The 21870-nt window shown below is 55.1% G+C and overlaps 2 protein-coding genes across 2 annotated transcripts; both read right to left on the reverse strand.

The window, feature by feature from the left end:
- Positions 1-2664: 2664 nt before the first annotated feature.
- IUM83_18730 (CAMK protein kinase) lies at positions 2665-3564 on the reverse strand (the record flags this gene model as incomplete). The annotated part of the gene is made up of 1 exon (XM_067943740.1): positions 2665-3564. One exon carries the CDS (start codon positions 3562-3564, stop codon positions 2665-2667), a length of 900 nt encoding a protein of 299 aa, XP_067780086.1.
- Positions 3565-4480: 916 nt separating this feature from the next.
- Positions 4481-5033, reverse strand: IUM83_18731 (WRKY transcription factor 19; the record flags this gene model as incomplete). Its single annotated transcript, XM_067943741.1, has 3 exons — positions 4481-4761; positions 4825-4894; positions 4971-5033. 3 exons carry the CDS (start codon positions 5031-5033, stop codon positions 4481-4483), a joined length of 414 nt encoding a protein of 137 aa, XP_067780085.1.
- Positions 5034-21870: the final 16837 nt, after the last annotated feature.

A 21870-nucleotide genomic window follows, 5' to 3' on the forward strand; every position in this document is an offset into this window, starting at 1 on the left:
TCAGAGCCACTTCGCCACTTAGCTGTCTGGATCACAATCCGGCTGCCCTGTTGTATTTTCGTCTAAGAAACTCACTTACGCGAGGGAGGGTGTCTGAGCGCCGTTGCCATCATTTTCCAAGGGTGCATCGTGCTCGTCAATTATCGGTGGAATTTCGCTCAGTACAGACGCAACGGCAACTACTGAAACTCCGGCAGGAAGACTATTCCGGGTCTGTAAGGAGCGCCTGGCTTCAGATCGACGGGTGGAATGCTTCAGATTCACACTCGTGTTGTTCCGTTTCCACAAAAACTCAGCGAATGTTGATTGCTGCCGCGCTCTCGTGCGACCAGAAACTCTTCCTGCATGACACTCCATATATTGATCCAAGTTCGGTTGCAGTACGACCGGAATCTCAGACCGTGGTGAAAGCTGTATCGCCGTGTTGCTGCGTATGACTGAACGTTGGCGCTCCTTCACGCAAGCATTTTCCCCCCAATCTGCATTACCATCGTGCTTGCTTCTGGATGAACCCTCAGCATCAGAACTGCAATGAATAACGTTAGCCAGTGGAGATATCTGATGAGGCCCAGGAGATACGTCTCTGTCCGGAGGAGGTACCTCAACAGCGAGTATTGGGTGATCAACTGAGCGCAGGTCTAAGCTGCCCAAGGCATGCAGCACCAAGGTCTGCTTTTGATGGGGTCGCAATTGAAGCGTTAACCAGTCAGTAAGTTGCTGTCGCCACCGCAACTGCATTTTATTTGTAGTAGTTTTCACGTTTCTTATCTCCGTTGAATGCACCCAACTTTCTCAACCATGGTGTACATCAACTGCATCATTCCTTCAATGGATGAAGGTGACAGCCCGAATGCTAGGCTGCCGCTTGTAATTCGTGAGAAGACTCATCTCACCGAAAACTTGACCAGGATTCAGATACATTCACAGCCTTTTCGGTGTTTCCAGCTCCGAACTGCTCGAAATACTGCTGTGGGTACTATGGCGCCGCGGATGAACTTGATCAGGCATACCTTCGCTTGCAGCTGGACCCGCATCCCCCACCTAGAAGCTCAAATACCGACCCAGACATACAACGCATAGGCATCTGGGAACTGAACAGGTATGTTTTCTGGACGCGTCGACGCGTGGAAAACGGGTTTTCCAGCGAGAGAAATGGGTGGTCATGAACCAACGAGATGCAGTGTAGGATAGTCATTGTTCAATTTGCCGCGTAACCCACCACAACCCGGCACGGGGCTAGCCACAGCTCTCCGCGGTGGCCGTCGGCGATATACACTCTTTCCGCTCTGACGAGCGTGGCCCCCACACCTGACAAGATCACTACCGGATCTGAATGTCTCCCGACGCTGTAAAGTCGAAGGCAAACCACCTATGGAGGTAATTGACGGCGATTTTGGCCCGAGATGCAACGAGAACATCCTGATCAAGGTAGAGGTGTTGAAATTGAGATGAAGATCTACGAAAAATATCGTTTCGAGCACGATAAATGTCGCTGGTGAACGCTAGGAATTATCTAGTGCGTAGCCCAGAGAAACAGAAGATACACCAACTGGAAGTGGTATTCAAGAAGCATGATTCTTCCGTGAGCAGTAGATGTCAGCTTTTGGGCGTGATTGGCGACATAAACCGCGAAAGAAGCTGCTTCCTTGCCTTTGATCCAAAGATCGATCTCATCATGCGATTCAACGAAAATCGCAGACCCTTGGCGTGGTTGCGACCAGTTGTCTTGTCGATGATGAGGTGCTTACCACGCCCAAAGGCTGGCGATACAGCTTTATCAGTTGATAAGGCCTTACTTCCGCAGTTGGAATCTCTGCATCACTTCATTGTGGGTAACAACTCGTTGTTGCAGCCTATACACATAGCTACTCGATTTGTTAGCGTAAGTATCGATCCAGAGCGAGATCTCGGCTGTTGTGGAGCGGTTTGGCGCGTTTTGATCAGGTTTGACGTAGAAGTTGCGGGTTTCATCTCGGACTCACGTTCGTGCAGGCGGTCTTTTGCCTTGCGCTGACAAGAAGCGTATTTCACTCACTTGATAGGTGCCAGGCGGGAATGACAGGAGGCCGAGATAGTGCAACCCCAACACGACGTAGTACCGATTTAGAATCCGGGGTGTTTTTTTTTTTCGGGGAGACGGACAAAATAAATAAAAACATGGACATGACGGTCAAAATCAACCAGTGTGCAATTCCGACTAAATCTAGCATTTGTCGTGCTACAGTGGGACTTTGGGAGAAGTCGACATGGAGCGCAAAGGACGGTTTGTTACGCGACAGAGAGATTATCAGCATCAAGTCTCGAGCTCTTCCTACTTCTCACGCCTGTTCCGGAACATACTGCCAGTGTGAATAACTCGGGAATTCCACGGATTCCAACGACGAGTGCGTCGACGGATAGACAACAATGACTCGATTTAGCAACCAGAGACGATCAACAGCAGTGTACTACTACTAACTCAAGACGACGACCAATTACCAATGTGGGTACTTACCAATGTATCTGGCAGCTCGATCGCGTAATACGTAGCTAGATAATACAGGACTTTTCACTGTGCTCAAGCACGTATGAAATTTTCTCAACATCTATATATTCATGCATCACGTTCCGCTGCACGAAGCCCAACATGACTGCTGTTGTTTCCAGCTCGATTATACACAACTACTAGCAGCTTTCTCCCGGCTGCAAGAGCTCGTGCTCCAAGATTTCATCGAGCGATATCCGCCTGACTGGGTCGATTATCAGCATCTTCGAAACCAGCCCCACGATCGATGCCGACAACCTATCCGTCAATTTCCAGGATTCAAATACTGCTGCAACCCCGCACTCTTCCAGCGCCACAAATGCCTTGCTCTGTCGAGACGCGACCGAGACAAGCGGAGAGCCTGTGAGCATGATGAACCACATGACGCCGAGCGACCAGATATCGGCCTTCACGGGGTCGTACTCGCTGCCCGCCACCACCTCCGGTGCCATGTAGTACTGTTTGCCGACGGGCCCCACGCACCGAGTGCCGACACCGACAGACAGTCCGAAGTCCGAGATCTTGCACACTCCGTTGTGCATGAGCACGTTCTCGAGCGACAGGTCTCGGTGGGCGATACCCAGTTGGCGATGCAGGAAGGCGATGCCAGAGAGGATCTGCTTCATGAAGTGGACGGAGGTGCACTCGTCCATTGAGCCGTTTCGCGTGGCGGTGGTGAGGTGCGTGTAGAGGTCTCCGTCGGCGCAGTACTCGGATACGAGGTAAAGGCAGTCGTGTTGGAGAAAGTGGAAGTAGGAGCGCACGACGTTGGGGTGGCCCCCTCCGGAGGTGGCGAGCAGGCTAGCGACGCGGCATTCCTGCAGGGGGTCGTCCAGGTTGCGACCAGCTCCGTGTCGAGCGCGCATGTCGACGGCGTAGGGCAGCGAGATGCACTTGACGGCGACAACGAGTTGTTCGTCGAGGGGGATCGAGGGAGACCGCTGTCGTTGTCGCGCGGTGGGGCGCAGCTCGCATTCGGTCACTTCGCCGTAGAGTGCGTCGGCTAGTTTGCGTCGGAAGCGGAGTTGCGAGGTGGTCATGTCGATAAGATGGGACGTTGGTCGAAGGAAGTTGGCTGGGTGCTTGGTAGGGAATTGTGTTGTGGTCGTGCGAGCAGGCAGGTAGAGCGAGAAAGAAGCTGTACCGCGTCTGTGTCGCTGTTCTTGCTTCGTAGTCATCAGCAACACAACAATGGTATCAACTCGAGACCAGTCGTGCGTGGACGCAGAAGGCCGATTGTCGCTCGAGCGAGGCAACGGAACGCTGAAGCGTTTCGAGTGTTGCGTGTCGCTTGCAGGGTATGGCACTGCCCGTCTCATGATGGGTAGAACCAAGTTAATTTGCCGGAAGTACAGGATGATGGTGCACGCGCATCCTGTGGCTAGCTAAACGAATTGGGACCAGCGGAATCACCCACGCGAAGCAGCACAGTCGTAGCTTCAACTGCTTGCGCTTGGTGCATGGCTACCTCTCTTGTCTCTTGAAGGGTTGAATGGACGTCGACGCAAAGACACTGCAGTGCCGTTTCAGGATCAGCGCGGTTTCAGTGGCTGGGCAAGGTGCGGTCGGCCCCTCGAGCAAGGTTCCCCCTGATTCACGCTGAAAACACAGGTGCTGGGTGGGTGTACATAGAGCCATCACGGTGGCAAACAATATCCATGGGCGACTGCACTCTAAGGCAGCAAGCATGCTAACTTGGTGACTTCTTTCTTGGTCGTTAGCTAGCTAGCTTAAAAACTTACCTTACAACGAACACGAAACGAAATGAAAACAATTCGGTGACTCGAGCGCTTTTCTTCGGATTCAAGTAATAGCAGCAGGCGCAGCGGCAATGAATGACACACAACTGTTCTGGTGGAGCTTACGCTTGGGCCAAAGAACGTGTTGCAGTGCGTGATGGCTTGCTTCAGAACCACCATACTGAACTAATCCATTTGCTACACCAGTCGGCGGGTGCTAAGGAGCTTGACTGTGAAAAATCCTGAAGACGGACTCGCTGTCTAAAAGCTGGCTGAAGTGCCACTCGCAGTAGTTTTGTGTGCGCTCGAACGCTGGCTTGATGCAGCCTGCAATCTTGCAGCGCTTCCCTCCACCGTGGGCCCAACAAAAGCCCTTCGAGATGGTCACCTTCAAGCAATCCGGGTGCTGACACTTGGTTCCACCGCCATGCGACCAGCAGCGACCCCGCGCCTTCGCCTTCTTAGAGCACCCGTCGATCGAGCACTCGATGCAGCCACCTATACAGAGCTTGATGAGTGAAAGTGCTCGCTCGCCAACTGCTTGAAATAGCAGACACTCACCGTGTTTCCAGCACAAACCGTGATGCTTTGCACCTGTCGAACACCCGTCCACGAGGCATTGCTTTGCGCCCTGGACTCGCAGCACGCGGGGGCTCGAAGTCATCTATCGTTCATCTTCCATAAGCCATCATCATCACAAGGCTTACCCCATGACGGCAGCACCGGCCCATCTGGACGATGTAGTTCGTACAGCCTCTCACTCGGCACATGCGCCGGCGTCTGTTCTCATCTTGAACCGCTGCAGTGCCTGCTTCGGTGTCAGTCTCAGTCGTGGCAGCGTTCAAGATGAAAGACAGCCCCCACTTATTGGGATTGGGAGTCGGCACATCGAGAAATACTTCCTCGTCGGTAGTTAACGGAGCTGAAGGATCACGCGCCGAGTTGCTGCCAATCTGCATAGTTCACAAGGAGATCCGCACTCGCTTGCGCCCTTTTAGAAATGAACGGACAGCCAAGCACCATCTCGACACTGTGGCTCAGCCGACCAACTGATAAATCTTCAAGTGATTTCTCCCATCCAACACACGCGTAAACGGGTCTGCATACAACAAGCGGAACCGTCGTAACCCGCAGATGGTACAGGCCAGCGATAGCTGATAGAACAGTGCTTGCGGCCTTTGCAGCACTCGCTTGTCCGAGTGAGTATCTGGTACGCAGGGCCCTTCCGTTGAGTCACCACGCATCTTCGCATACGAGCTTCTCAGTCGGGGCCTGACGTTTTGCCCCCAGCGCAAGTACTGCCAACCCGGGGTTGAAACACTGGCGTCGATGGCCCCCGCGATCAGCGTCCGACTGCAGGAGTTAGCAAGGTGTGAGTCTCCCGCCGCAGCGAGATTGAAGGGACAAGGGCGATAAATGTTAGTTCGGCGGACCAGCACTCGAAAATGCTTGGGAAGGGAAGGCCGCACTGAAACCGTACGGGATCCGAAACGGCGATGGAAATCCACGCTGCGGCGTCTTTACGTCCACGTCCGTTCGGCTCGAGTCACCAAACCCTTTCATTCACGCACAGAAAGGGGTACCTGCCAGCTTCTTCTCCTTGTTGTATTACTGTTGACTACGAAGCAAGAACAGCGACGCAGGCGCGGTGCACCTTAGCCCTCACTCTGCCTGTCTGCTCGCCACAATTTCCTACCAAGCACCCAGCCAACTTCCTTCGACCAGCGTCCCATCTTATCGACATGACACAACGAAGTGTGCAAGATCTCGGACTTCGGACTGTGTCGGTGTCGGCACTCGGTGCGTGGGGCCCGTCGGCAAACAGTACTACATGGCACCGGAGGTGGTGGCGGGCGGCGAGTACGACCCCGTGAAGGCCGATATCTGGTCGCTCGGCGTCATGTGGTTCATCATGCTCACAGGCTCTCCGCTTGTCTCGGTCGCGTCTCGACAGAGCAAGGCATTTGTGGTGCTGGAAGAGTGCGGGGTTGCAACTGTAGTGGGTCTAACTTGACTCACTACTTTTGCTTACACGTTACGCTACGTGTATGAGGAAGCGTAAGTACTTAGTCATAACTTGAGTTAATTATACTTGAGTTAATTATATTTGAATACACAAATAGAAGTTAAATCAGATAAGACTCCAAGTGACTTAGATGAGGTAAAATGAGAACTGTATTTGTTTGTAAATTGAACTTCCTCCTAAATCTGCTAAAACTGTTTATCATCTATGAAAGGGGTTGACAGCGGCTGGCTGTCAGAGCCCCGCTAATATGCACGTCTCTAATTGGTAGAAAGATGCTGCTTTCTACCAATAGGATCTTTGGGTAGGTGTGAACCACTAATTGTGGTGGCCCACTTCAATGTATCCATTGGTGTGTCTTACACCAAGGTGAGGAAGTATCCAAAACTTTTAACAGATAACATATCTGTCAAATCCACAAGTGGCTTGCAGCCACTTTTGCGTGTAACCCCGTTACACCATCTCCCCCTTAAGGTTAGACGCGCGGGGTCTCCGCACGTCAATCGTCGGAATTGACCATTCGTCAATTCTCCGCGTTTGGAGAAGAAATCCGCGCTCATTCAACGATGAGCGCGCCTCAGAAGAAGACCTCGAAGTCGGTGGGGAGTCATCTCTCCATCGACGACTACTTCGAGCGCCAGAAGGCGAAGTACGGCGACGTCGTCGACTTCGACGACGACGATGAAGATATATGGAGGGCGAGGAGGACTCGCCCTCAAAGCGTAAAGACTCAGTGTCGAGCGAATCGCTCGACCCCCACGCTCAGACCATTCGCCCGCGTGAAGGGGACGAATCGGACGCTTTGAGTTCGAAGCGTTCGCGAACTGAGAGTGATACCCCAATCGCTTCCGCTGGGGCTCTCAGTACTCCGCGCGCTGCTGCTGCAGCGCGTGATGGCAAAGCTCAAGGCTCTCCGCGCGTTGCGCCTGCAGCACGCGATCCGTGGCTGCCGTCCGCGTCCGAGATCACGGACCGGTATGGGAACTCGGTACCTCCGAATGAGGTGCCGCTGTACGTATGCAGCGCCATCAAAGATGACGCTGTGGCTGCCGAGCTGCACTTTGATGCGGAAACGCATCAAATGCGCGATTACTACATCGGACTCTTCCATGAGCTCCGATGGTTTCAAAGCAAGAAGACATCTTCTCGCAGCAAAGTGCCCGAGTGGCAGGCACTTTGTCAAAGCTGGAACGCCTTTGTTGATAACTTCAACAAGAAACCGAGTGCTTACCGTGATCGGATTAAACAAGCGCGTGATCGCTTCGAGACGTACTCGAAGCGTGGAAAGTTGGAGCAACTCCACGTTGCTGCGGAGGAGGCAAATGTGCCGTGCGCTGTGCCCGAGGGCTTTCAGTGCACGAAGTGCTTCCCAGGCGCGGTCCGCTTGAGCGACCGCGACCTGAACGGGTACACGTCGTTCCGTGTGCCCGAGAGTCTCAAAGAGCTCCGTGCTAAGTTCTTAGCACGTGAGGGTTCGGGCGCTAGCGATGATCGCAGCGCTCGTATTACTTCCGCTGCGCCAGCACGTACTGCTCCTCGTACGCCCTCACCATTTCCGGAACGTCCTCCAGCAAGACGTTCTGCGGCTCCCATGTATCTTGATGGGGAGGAAATCCTCTCCAACGAATACGAAAACGAACCCTCAAGGGGCTCGTTTTCGGGATACTATGGTCAACAATCCGCTCAACAATCCAGCGGGTTGAGCCGCGGGCGTCACGGATCGGCGGTGGCGGGGGTGGGAACACGTCCCGGGTATGATCAGCCCCGGGCTGATCAGTATGCGCCTCTCCACGACCGGGTGACCGTCGTGGAGCGTCTGCAGGGCGCTGAGTTCGCCGCCCTGAAACAGGAGCTGGCGAACCAGAAGGCCCAAGTCGCGGCGGTCTCGCAGACCGCCTCGAACATCCAGGTCGAGCTGGGGACCCAGATGAAGGGGTTGCTCCAGCGCGTCCGCGCGCTGGAGGAGAGGCTGCTCGTCACCGAGGCCAAGGCTTCCGCTTCTGCCTTGGCTCCTGCCGAGGCTTCGGGTTAACCGAGCTAGATGGCTCGTGCTGCAGGTACGGCTTCAGCCGTTCGACGTAAAAGGTCGGATGGAGGCGCATGCTAGACGGTATGTCTAGTGTGTATGCGTTGCCGTGCCGTGCTAACACAGTGCACGGCCCGATGAAGCGCGGAGCAAGCCTGCTTGCTCCGAAATCCGAAACCGCATGTTTAGGCAGGTTTTGCGTAGCTAACAAAACCAATGAACTAACTTTGAATTCATTTGTGTTGGCTCTGCCCACATTGTCTGCGTTCAGCTTCTGTTGGTCAACAGAAGCTGCTATTGCATCTTGGACAAACCGAATTACGGTTTGTCTTTTGGTGATGAAGTTTATTGCATCCGAGCTGAAATCATTCAGCTCGCTCTCCGCTAGAGGCCCTGTCTCTGCGTGATTCTTCGCGGTGTCTGCGCCCTGCACAGACTAGTTCTCCTTGTTCTGGGGGTCGGTGCCCTGCGCCGACCTGGTTGTCGTGTTCCTTGTTGTCGCGGCTGACACTGTGCAAGTGTCGGCGGTTTTCTGCGGCTGCTGTATTGCAATCGTAGATCCTCCCCCACTTAAAGTGGGAGCCATCACTCCGAGTAAACTCGGTAGACGTGGATGCCGCATGGCATTCACGTAGAACGGTGTATGCCCGGTCGAGGCATGCACCGAGTTGTTGATGGCGAACTCCGCCATCGACAAACACTCGCTCCAGTATTGGAACGAGTGAGCGTAGCTCTTCAAAATCTCGACGAGCACGCGATTCACGTGCTCGGTTTGGCCGGCCGTCTGCGGATGGTCCACAGTCGACATTGAAAGTTGGCTCCCAAGAAGTGCCGGCACCGCAGCAAGATGTACCATCTTGCTGAAACGGTCGACGAAGACCACAACTCCGGTATTCTCTCCGCTGTCCGGGGGAAGACCAAAGATGAAGTCCAAAGACATGGACTTCCAACACTCCGATGGAGTTGATAGTGATTGTAACGCAGCCTGTGCGAATGGCGCAGGCTTTACGCGTTGGCATACCTCGCAAACACGGTTGTACTTGCGCACCCACTTATACTGGTGGTGCCAGTAGAAGTCGCGCGTGAGAAGGATGTATGTCTTCTCACGTCCGAGATGTCCCGCAGTCGGGGAATCATGATATTCGTACATGATCCTGAGTCGCAGGTCATGGTCATTTGGCACGACAACGCGATCCGCGTTGTCGTCGACTGCATTGTAAAGCAGTAGTCCGTCGTGCACACAAAAGCGGTGTGCACGCGCTCGAAGGTGCTTGGGCAGCTTCTGACGGGACTTGTGAGAAGGCGCTGTGCCATAGGCCAGCAAGAGCTTCGCGTCCGCGTCGTGCGCGTACGCGGCCTTCACATCATCCAACAGAGATGATGTGGGTTTGCTCGATCGCATGGCGTCAATGGCATTGACGTCAACAGCTTCTGCATAGTCCGGCCGACGTGATAACGCGTCGGCCACCACATTCAATCTTCCGGGTTTGTATTCGACCCGGAAGTTATACTCCGCAAAGAATGAGAGCCATCTCGCCATTCTTTGTGATATATGTGGCGACTTCACTGCGGTGCGCAGTGAAGCATGGTCGGTGTAGACTACAAATGGTCTACTTCCAAGCAAATACACTCGGAACTTTGCGAGTGCATACTTCATGACAAGGAGTTCCTTGTCATGCACCGGATAGTTGCGCTCAGCTGGCTTCAGCTGACGCGATTGGTAGTAGACGACACGATCACGGCCCTCGTGATCGTGCTGCGTCGACGCGCATCCGATCGCGAAATCGGATGCGTCACACACTACGTGAAATGGACGATCTTGGTCAGCTACTGCCAAGATCGGCGCCTCAGTCAAGCCCCGCTTGACTGCATCGAATGCCTTTTGGCAATCGGCTGTCCAATTCCACACAGCTTCTTTCTTGAGAAGCTGTGACAGCGGGCGGATCTTGCCCGCATAGTCCTCCACGTACTTGTGCAAGTACGTGGCCAAGCCAAGGAACTGCCTCAGTTCCTTGACACTTGAAGGCGTTGGCCATTCATTTATCACTCTGACCTTTTCCGGGTCAGGGCGAACGCCAATCTTTCCTACGAGACACCCGAGGACGGGTATCTCGCTCGCCCCGAAGATACACTTCTTCAGGTTCGCGTATAGCTTATGCTTTCGCATAAGCTCAAGTATCGGAGATGCACCTTGTGCATCTCTACGTCGGTCTTCCCGTCCACAGCCCGGTTGTGGATGAACACGTCATCGAAGTAGCTCGGCGCGAAGTCGCGCACCGAGCGCAACAAGTGCGTCACGCACCTGTTGAAAGTCGCAGGGGAATTCTTAAGCCCCTGTGGCATCACTAGCCACTCCCAGAGCATGCCGCTTGGCGTGCTTACTGCCGTGAGAGGGATATCGCTCTCACGCATTAGGATTTGATAAAATCCATCTCGCAAGTTGAGAGCACTGTAAACGGTGCTCCCGGCCATCGCATCGATGATAACATCTTTTCGCGGTATCGGCGTCTGCGCCGGTACCGTCGCATCGTTCAGCTTGTTGTAGGCATGAACGATGCGCCATCCGCCCTGTGGCTTTTTGACACAGAACGTCGGAGCACTGTGCGGGGACGTTGATTCCCGCACTTGTCCTGCTTTGCGGCGACTTTCAAAGAAGTCGTCGATTGCTTTTACTTGTTCTCGCGGCAGTGGCCACTGCCGCGTGACACAGTACTTCGTGCCCGGCACGAGATCAATCTCGTGCTGAATGCCCTTATCCTACGGAAGCTCCGCGGGAATTTCTTCCGGGAGTACGTCTTTGTACTCCCTCAACAATTCATAATAGGGACTCGACCTCAGCGAGTCCCAACCTTGTTCCTCGAAGCGCTCTCGCTTCGTCTTCGCACTGAGAGTCTTCACTCTCAGTGGTACTTCCCATGAAGAGCTGCCTCAGCTCTTCGCTCTCGCTCTCCGTTCTTTCGCTGTTCGAAAGAACGCAGACCTGCTCGATGCGTCCATCGTGCAAGTTGCGTGTGAAGCGCTTCCAGCTCATGGCTGGAAGTGAAGTCAACTCCGACGCCGTCGTCGGAGGACAAGCGAGTTCCATCTCACGATACTGGAATCCAGTATCGGTGCGCGTCAAGACGCTTAGCGTCTCGACGTCCAGCGTCGACGCCTCAGTCTGCCCAGCAGACTGTTCTTGTTGCGTCTCGGTCCCGGACCGAGACTTGCGCAGCGTTCCCCGCTTGCGCCGTCTTCTTGTTGTGCGGAGCCCAGTTCCGCACAGTTGTTCTTCTGGTCCAGGCCCGGCCGTGGACAGTTGTTCGCCGGCGGACCCTGCCAGCGGGCGCGCGGTATCAAGCCCGGCTTGACCGCATTTTCCTTCGTGCAGCCCGGCTGCACGGTAATGTGTCCCTTCGCCGGCAGACCCTGTCTGCGGGCGCGCGATATCAAGCCCGGCTTGATCGCATGAGCGCTTCGTCGTGCAGCCCGGCTGCACGACAGCATGCAATTGCGTCAGTGCGGTACGTTTGCAACCGTCCGCACTGTTTGCAGCGTCAACTCCCGGAGTTGACACGCCTTCGTCACCTCGACGCCATTCATTGGTGGAGCCCCTCATCACCGAGGGTGCGTCGGCTCCCGGAACCGACGCGTCGTCGTCGACCTGACCACTTCGGGTCAGGGACTGTCCCTTACACGCTTGAACGTGGGTGTTGATTCCCGGAACCAACACATCTTTTTTCTTCCGACGTCGGCAGCATTGCCGACGCGGGTTTACTTGTGCGCGCCCTCGCGCACTCCTTGGCACTCCGGGACAGCGGCATAAAGCGCTGTCTCGACTGGTGAACCGCGCGCACCTGCTGGTGCGTGCGCTGCGGTAACAGGGCCATCGCTCTCTGTTCCGCTGTCGCGTCCGAAGCGCACGAGCGTGCGCTTCTTCCAGTCAATTACCGGATCATGCCGTGCAAGCCACGGCATGCCCATTACTACGTCGAACTTATCGTCCAGGTCCAGGACGATAAAGCGTTCGACAAACACTCGTTGTTTGTACGAGAAGCGCACGTTCACGACGCGCTTCTCGGTCTTCACGATGGCACCTGTTGCCAGTCGTACCTCCAGAAGACTTCGAGGTACATTTACCTCCTCGAAGTCAAGTCTCGACAGGCTTCGTAGTCGAACAAAGTTGTTCGACGCGCCTGAATCTACCAAAGCTCGAAGAGAGTCACTCGCTCTCTTCGAGTAAGCCTCAAGATGACTAGGTTCGGCCTGTCATCTTGTTTCTTGCAGTGAGAGTTGGTCTCACTGGGGGCTGCAGTCCTCAGTGTCGCGTGCCCGATGTCAGCACGTGCGACTGCATTACCAGTAGGGCGCCCCGCGCCTACTGGATGTTCGCGTTTTTTGTTGGTCCGCGGCGATGCCTAGCATCGCCACGACGGCCACCTCCAGGGGGCATGGGAGCTGTGCACTCCCGTGCAAAGTGACCGATCCTTCCGCAACGGAAGCATCGCACGTTGCCTCCCTGCTGCTGGTAACCAGCAGTTGTTGCGTTCGAGAGGTCCATTGGTTCCGGACCTCCCGTCCTTGCTACCGGGCGCGGTTGCGGCCTCGGCACGTTCACATGCAGTTTAGCCTGCCGCAGGCTAAACTCTTCTTGCATGGCAAGAGTAATCGCAGCTTCGAGAGTACTCGGGTACTCTCGGAAGCGATAGGTCTTCACAGGCCCATCTCCAAGCCCCTTCATGAACGTGACGACCTTGGTCGCCTCGTCAGTCGGGTTAGTCACGATATTTGATACCAAATATCGTGCGCACTGCGCGTAAGCATGGACGTCATGCTTACCCTGCTGAAGGTCGAGGAACTCCGCCCTCGACCGGAACACGTTTGCGGGGGCTCAAACGCTTGTTTGAGCTCCTCTTTGAACACTTCGTACGTGCTGAAGCACGTAGGATCGGAGAGTCGGCGTCCATACGCCCAACCCCTTGCGCGTCCGCCAAGACAGGACATGGCGAACGCGACCTTCGACAGCGGGTCGACGATGCGTCGAGCCGCTATGGCTGTGTCGAGCTCGACAAGCCATCGGAGGAGAGGCTCGCCCTCTCTTCCCACGTAATTGCTTACGCTCAATTTCAATGATTGAGCACGCGGTGTCGTCCCTGACGACGCCGTCACTGAGGAAGCAGCGTCACGCTGCTCCTTCATGATGAACCCCAGAGCAACGCCATGTTGCTCCGTCGGAGATAGCGTACGCAGCATCGTAGTTATCGCCGCTTCTCTAATGACTGGTGACAGTCGTTGGAGGGCCTCCCACTCTGGGTCAGACAGGTGGGGGCAGTCAGCGCGTGCAACATGCGTTGCAGGCGTGTTGGAGCTCTCCATGGGCACCTCCGTGCTCATGTGGTTCTCGGCTCCGCGTTCGTACACCGCGTACGAACGTCAAGCAGTCGGTCGTTGGACGGACTACAAGTGCTACCAGGTGTAGTGGGTCTAACTTGACTCACTACTTTAGCTTACACGTTGCGCAACGTGTATGAGGAAGCGTAAGTACTTAGTAATAGCTTGAGTTTATTAAACTTGAATACACAAGTATAATATAAATGAATTAAAGACTCCAAGTGACTTAGATTAGGTAAAATGAGAACTGTATTGTTTGTAAATTGAACTTCCTCCTAAATCTGCTAAAACTGTTTATCATCTATGAAGGGGTTGACAGCGGCTGGCTGTCAGAGCCCCGCTAATATGCACGTCTCTAATTGGTAGAAAGATGCTGCTTTCTACCAATAGGATCTTTGAGTATGTGTAGACCACTAATTGTGGTGGCCCACTTCAATGTATCCATTGGTGTGTCTTACACCAAGGTGAGGAAGTATCCAAAACTTTTAACAGATAACATATCTGTCAAATCCACAAGTGGCTTGCAGCCACTTGTGCGTGTAACCCCGCTACACCATCTCCCCCTTAAGGTTAGACGCGCGGGGTCTCCGCACGTCAATCGTCGGAATTGACCATTCGTCAATTCTCCGCGTTTGGAGAAGAAATCCGCGCTCATTCAACGATGAGCGCGCCTCAGAAGAAGACCTCGAAGTCGGTGGGGAGTCATCTCTCCATCGACGACTACTTCGAGCGCCAGAAGGCGAAGTACGGCGACGTCGTCGACTTCGACGACGACGATGAAGATATGGAGGGCGAGGTGGACTCGCCCTCAAAGCGTAAAGACTCAGTGTCGAGCGAATCGCTCGACCCCCACGCTCAGACCATTCGCCCGCGTGAAGGGGACGAATCGGACGCTTTGAGTTCGAAGCGTTCGCGAACTGAGAGTGATACCCCAATCGCTTCCGCTGGGGCTCTCAGTACTCCGCGCGCTGCTGCTGCAGCGCGTGATGGCAAAGCTCAAGGCTCTCCGCGCGTTGCGCATGCAGCGCGCGATCCGTGGCTGTAGTCCGCGTCCGAGATCACGGACCGGTATGGGAACTCGGTACCTCCGAATGAGGTGCCGCTGTACGTATGCAGCGCCATCAAAGATGACGCTGTGGCTGCCGAGCTGCACTTTGATGCGGAAACGCATCAAAGGCGCGATTATTACATCGGACTCTTCCATGAGCTCCGATGGTTTCAAAGCAAGAAGACATCTTCTCGCAGCAAAGTGCCCGAGTGGCAGGCACTTTGTCAAAGTTGGAACGCCTTTGTTGATAACTTCAACAAGAAACCGAGTGCTTACCGTGATCGGATTAAACAAGCGCGTGATCGCTTCGAGACGTACTCGAAGCGTGGAAAGTTGGAGCAACTCCACGTTGCTGCGGAGGAGGCAAATGTGCCGTGCGCTGTGCCCGAGGGCTTTCAGTGCACGAAGTGCTTCCCAGGCGCGGTCCGCTTGAGCGACCGCGACCTGAACGGGTACACGTCGTTCCGTGTGCCCGAGAGTCTCAAAGAGCTCCGTGCTAAGTTCTTAGCACGTGAGGGTTCGGGCGCTAGCGATGATCGCAGCGCTCGTATTACTTCCGCTGCGCCAGCACGTACTGCTCCTCGTACGCCCTCACCATTTCCGGAACGTCCTCCAGCAAGACGTTCCGCGGCTCCCATGTATCTTGATGGGGAGGAAATCCTCTCCAACGAATACGAAAACGAACCCTCAAGGGGCTCGTTTTCGGGATACTATGGTCAACAATCCGCTCAACAATCCAGCGGGTTGAGCCGCGGGCGTCACGGATCGGCGGTGGCGGGGGTGGGAACACGTCCCGGGTATGATCAGCCCCGGGCTGATCAGTATGCGCCTCTCCACGACCGGGTGACCGTCGTGGAGCGTCTGCAGGGCGCTGAGTTCGCCGCCCTGAAACAGGAGCTGGCGAACCAGAAGGCCCAAGTCGCGGCGGTCTCGCAGACCGCCTCGAACATCCAGGTCGAGCTGGGGACCCAGATGAAGGGGTTGCTCCAGCGCGTCCGCGCGCTGGAGGAGAGGCTGCTCGTCACCGAGGCCAAGGCTTCCGCTTCTTCCTTGACTCCTGCCGAGGCTTCGGGTTAACCGAGCTAGATGGCTCGTGCTGCAGGTACGGCTTCAGCCGTTCGACGTAAAAGGTCGGATGGAGGCGCATGCTAGACGGTATGTCTAGTGTGTAAGCGTTGCCGTGCCGTGACAACACAGGGGACGGCCCGATGAAGCGCGGAGCAAGCCTGCTTGCTCCGAAATCCGAAACCGCATGTATAGGCAGGTTTTGCGTAGCTAACAAAACCAATGAACTAACTTTGAATTCATTTGTGTTGGCTCTGCCCACATTGTCTGCGTTCAGCTTCTGTTGGTCAACAGAAGCTGCTATTGCATCTTGGACAAACCGAATTACGGTTTGTCTTTTGGTGATGAAGTTTATTGCATCCGAGCTGGAATCATTCAGCTCGCTCTCCGCTAGAGGCCCTGTCTCTGCGTGATTCTTCGCGGTGTCTGCGCCCTGCACAGACTAGTTCTCCTTGTTCTGGGGGTCGGTGCCCTGCGCCGACCTGGTTGTCGTGTTCCTTGTTGTCGCGGCTGACACTGTGCAAGTGTCGGCGGTTTTCTGCGGCTGCTGTATTGCAATCGTAGATCCTCCCCCACTTAAAGTGGGAGCCATCACTCCGAGTAAACTCGGTAGACGTGGATGCCGCATGGCATTCACGTAGAACGGTGTATGCCCGGTCGAGGCATGTACCGAGTTGTTGATGGCGAACTCCGCCATCGACAAACACTCGCTCCAGTATTGGAACGAGTGAGCGTAGCTCTTCAAAATGTCGACGAGCACGCGATTCTCGCGCTCGGTTTGACCGTCCGTCTGCGGATGATCCGCAGTCGACATGGAAAGCTGACTCCCAAGAAGTGTAAACACTTCTTGCCACAGGTGCGCTGTGAAGCGCGGGTCTCTGTCCGACACGATGTCGGACGGCATGCCATGGTGTTTGAACACCATGTCGACGAGCAGACGGGCCGTCTGCTTCGCGGTCACCTCTGCCGGCACCGCAGCAAGATGTACCATCTTGCTGAAGCGGTCGACGAAGACCACAACACCGGTGTTCCCTCCGCTGTCCGGGGGAAGACCAAAGATGAAGTCCAAAGACATGGACTTCCAACACTCCGACGGAGTAGGTAGTGATTGCAGTGGAGCCTGCGCGAATGGCGCAGGCTTTACGCGCTGGCATACCTCGCAAGCACGGATGTACTTGCGCACCCACTTATACTGGTGGTGCCAGTAGAAGTCGCGCGTGAGAAGGACGTAAGTCTTCTCACGTCCGAGATGTCCCGCAGTCGGGGCATCATGATATTCGTACATGATCCTGAGTCGCAGGTCATGGTCATTTGGCACGACAACGTGATCCGCGTTGTCGTCGACTGCATTGTAAAGCAGTAGTCCGTCGTGCACACAAAAGCGGTGTGCACGCGCTCGAAGGTGCTTGGGCAGCTTCTGACGGGACTTGTGAGAAGGCGCTGTGCCATAGGCCAGCAAGAGCTTCGCGTCCGCGTCGTGCGCGTACGCGGCCTTCACATCATCCAACAGAGATGATGTGGGTTTGCTCGATCGCATGGCGTCAATGGCATTGACGTCAACAGCTTCTGCATAGTCCGGCCGACGTGATAACGCGTCGGCCACCACGTTCAATCTTCCGGGTTTGTATTCGACCCGGAAGTTATACTCCGCAACGAATGAGAGCCATGTCGCCATTCTTTGTGATATGTGTGACGACTTCACTGCAGTGCGCAGTGATGCATGGTCGGTCTAGACCACAAACGGTCTACTTCCTAGCAAATACACTCGGAACTTTGCGAGTGCATACTTCATGACAAGGAGTTCCTTGTCATGCACCGGATAGTTGCGCTCAGCTGGCTTCAGCTGACGCGATTGGTAGTAGACGACACGATCACGGCCCTCGTGATCGTGCTGCATCGACGCGCATCCGATCGCGAAATCGGATTCGTCACACACTACGTGAAATGGACGATCTTGGTCAGCTACTGCCAAGATCGGCGCCTCAGTCAAGCCCCGCTTGACTGCATCGAATGCCTTTTGGCAATCGGCTGTCCAATTCCACACAGCTTCTTTCTTGAGAAGCTGTGACAGCGGGCGGATCTTGCCCGCATAGTCCTCCACGTACTTGTGCAAGTACGTGGCCAAGCCAAGGAACTGCCTCAGTTCCTTGACACTTGAAGGCGTTGGCCATTCATTTATCACTCTGACCTTTTCCGGGTCAGGGCGAACGCCAATCTTTCCTATGAGACACCCGAGGACGGGTATCTCGCTCGCCCCGAAGATACACTTCTTCAGGTTCGCGTATAGCTTATGCTTTCGCATAAGCTCAAGTAGCTTCCGGAGATGCACCTTGTGCATCTCTACGTCGGTCTTCCCGTCCACAGCTCGGCTGTGGATGAACACGTCATCGAAGTAGCTCGGCGCGAAGTCGCGCACCGAGCGCAACAAGTGCGTCACGCACCTGTTGAAAGTCGCAGGGGAATTCTTAAGCCCCTGTGGCATCACTAGCCACTCCCAGAGCATGCCGCTTGGCGTGCTCACTGCCGTGAGAGGGATATCGCTCTCACGCATTAGGATTTGATAAAATCCATCTCGCAAGTCGAGAGCACTGTAAACGGTGCTCCCGGCCATCGCATCGATGATAACATCTTTTCGCGGTATCGGCGTCTGCGCCGGTACCGTCGCATCGTTCAGCTTGTTGTAGGCATGAACGATGCGCCATCCGCCCTGTGGCTTCTTGACACAGAACGTCGGAGCACTGTGCGGGGACGTTGATTCCCGCACTTGTCCTGCTTTGCGGCGACTTTCAAAGAAGTCGTCGATTGCTTTTACTTGTTCTCGCGGCAGTGGCCACTGCCGCGTGACACAGTACTTCGTGCCCGGCACGAGATCAATCTCGTGCTGAATGCCCTTATCCTACGGAAGCTCCGCGGGAATTTCTTCCGGGAGTACGTCTTTGTACTCCCTCAACAATTCATAATAGGGACTCGACCTCAGCGAGTCCCAACCTTGTTCCTCGAAGCGCTCTCGCTTCGTCTTCGCACTGAGAGTCTTCACTCTCAGTGGTACTTCCCATGAAGAGCTGCCTCAGCTCTTCGCTCTCGCTCTCCGTTCTTTCGCTGTTCGAAAGAACGCAGACCTGCTCGATGCGTCCATCGTGCAAGTCGCGCGTGAAGCGCTTCCAGCTTATGGCTGGAAGCGAAGTCAACTCCGACGCCGTCGTCGGAGGACAAGCGAGTTCCATCTCACGATACTGGAATCCAGTATCGGTGCGCGTCAAGACGCTTAGCGTCTCGACGTCCAGCGTCGACGCCTCAGTCTGCCCAGCAGACTGTTCTTGTTGCGTCTCGGTCCCGGACCGAGACTTGCGCAGCGTTCCCCGCTTGCGCCGTCTTCTTGTTGTGCGGAGCCCAGTTCCGCACAGTTGTTCTTCTGGTCCAGGCCCGGCCGTGGACAGTTGTTCGCCGGCGGACCCTGCCAGCGGGCGCGCGGTATCAAGTCCGGCTTGACCGCATTTTCCTTCGTGCAGCCCGGCTGCACGGTAATGTGTCCCTTCGCCGGCAGACCCTGTCTGCGGGCGCGCGATATCAAGCCCGGCTTGATCGCATGGCGCTTCGTCGTGCAGCCCGGCTGCACGACAGCATGCAAATTGCGTCAGTGCGGTACGTTTGCAACCGTCCGCACTGTTTGCAGCGTCAACTCCCGGAGTTGACACGCCTTCGTCACCTCGACGCCATCTATTGGCGGAGCCCTTCATGACCAAGGGTGCGTCGGCTCCCGGAACCGACGCGTCGTTGTCGACCTGACCTCTTCGGGTCAGGGACTGTCCCTTACACGCTTGAACGTGGGTGTTGGTTCCCGGAACCAACACATCTTTTTCTTCCGACGTCGGCAGCATTGCCGACGCGGGTTTCACTTGTGCGCGCCCTCGCGCACTCCTTGGGCACTCCGGGACAGCGGCATAAAGCGCTGTCTCGACTGGTGAACCGCGCGCACCTGCTGGTGCGTGCGCTGCGGTAACAGGGCCATCGCTCTCTGTTCCGCTGTCGCGTCCGAAGCGCACGAGCGTGCGCTTCTTCCAGTCAATTACCGGATCATGCCGTGCAAGCCACGGCATGCCCATTACTACGTCGAACTTATCGTCCAGGTCCAGGACGATAAAGCGTTCGACAAACACTCGTTGTTTGTACGAGAAGCGCACGTTCACGACGCGCTTCTCGGTCTTCACGATGGCACCTGTTGCCAGTCGTACCTCCAGAAGACTTCGAGGTACATTTACCTCCTCGAAGTCAAGTCTCGACAGGCTTCGTAGTCGAACAAAGTTGTTCGACGCGCCTGAATCTACCAAAGCTCGAAGAGAGTCACTCGCTCTCTTCGAGTAAACCTTCAAGATGACTAGGTTCGGCCTGTCATCTTGTTTCTTGCAGTGAGAGTTGGTCTCACTGGGGGCTGCAGTCCTCAGTGTCGCGTGCCCGATGTCAGCACGTGCGACTGCATTACCAGTAGGGCGCCCCGCGCCTACTGGATGTTCGCGTTTTTGTTGGTCCGCGGCGATGCCTAGCATCGCCACGACGGCCACCTCCAGGGGGGCATGGGAGCTGTGCACTCCCGTGCAAAGTGACCGATCCTTCCGCAACGGAAGCATCGCACGTTGCCTCCCTGCTGCTGGTAACCAGCAGTTGTTGCGTTCGAGAGGTCCATTGGTTCCGGACCTCCCGTCCTTGCTACCGGGCGCGGTTGCGGCCTCGGCACGTTCACATGCAGTTTAGCCTGCCGCAGGCTAAACTCTTCTTGCATGGCAAGAGTAATCGCAGCTTCGAGAGTACTCGGGTACTCTCGGAAGCGATAGGTCTTCACAGGCCCATCTCTAAGCCCCTTCATGAACGTGACGACCTTGGTCGCCTCGTCAGTCGGGTTAGTCACGATATTTGATACCAAATATCGTGCGCACTGCGCGTAAGCATGGACGTCATGCTTACCCTGCTGAAGGTCGAGGAACTCCGCCCTCGACCGGAACTCGTTTTGCGGGGGCTCAAACGCTTGTTTGAGCTCCTCTTTGAACACTTCGTACGTGCTGAAGCACGTAGGATCGGAGAGTCGGCGTCCATACGCCCAACCCCTTGCGCGTCCGCCAAGACAGGACATGGCGAACGCGACCTTCGACAGCGGGTCGACGATGCGTCCAGCCGCTATGGCTGTGTCGAGCTCGACAAGCCATCGGAGGAGAGGCTCGCCCTCTCTTCCCACGTAATTGCTTACGCTCAATTTCAATGATTGAGCACGCGGTGTCGTCCCTGACGACGCCGTCACTGAGGAAGCAGCGTCACGCTGCTCCTTCATGATGAACCCCAGAGCAACACCATGTTGCTCCGTCGGAGATAGCGTACGCAGCATCGTAGTTATCGCCGCTCCTCCAATGACTGTTGACAGTCGTTGGAGGGCCTCCCACTCTGGGTCAGACAGGTGGGAGCAGTCTGCGCGTGCAACATGCGTTGCAGGCGTGTTGGAGCTCTCCATGGGCACCTCCGTGCTCATGTGGTTCTCGGCTCCGCGTTCGTACACCGCGTACGAACGTCAAGCAGTCGGTCGTTGGACGGACTACAAGTGCTACCAGGTGTAGTGGGTCTAACTTTACTCACTACTTTAGCTTACACGTTGCGCAACGTGTATGAGGAAGCGTAAGTACTTAGTAATAGCTTGAGTTTATTAAACTTGAGTACACAAGTATAATATAAATGAATTAAAGACTCCAAGTGACTTAGATTAGGTAAAATGAGAACTGTATTGTTTGTAAATTGATCTTCCTCCTAAATCTGCTAAAACTGTTTATCATCTATGAAAGGGGTTGACAGCGGCTGGCTGTCAGAGCCCCGCTAATATGCACGTCTCTAATTGGTAGAAAGATGCTGCTTTCTACCAATAGGATCTTTGGGTATGTGTGGACCACTCATTGTGGTGGCCCACTTCAATGTATCCATTGGTGTGTCTTACACCAATGTGAGGAAGTATCCAAAACTTTTAACAGATAACCTATCTGTTAAATTCACAAGTGGCTGCAAGCCACTTGTGCGTGTAACCCCGTTACAACTCAAACG

The sequence above is a fragment of the Phytophthora cinnamomi genome, assembly GCF_018691715.1.
Source record: "Phytophthora cinnamomi strain GKB4 chromosome Unknown Contig129, whole genome shotgun sequence".
Lineage (NCBI taxonomy): Eukaryota > Oomycota > Peronosporomycetes > Peronosporales > Peronosporaceae > Phytophthora > Phytophthora cinnamomi.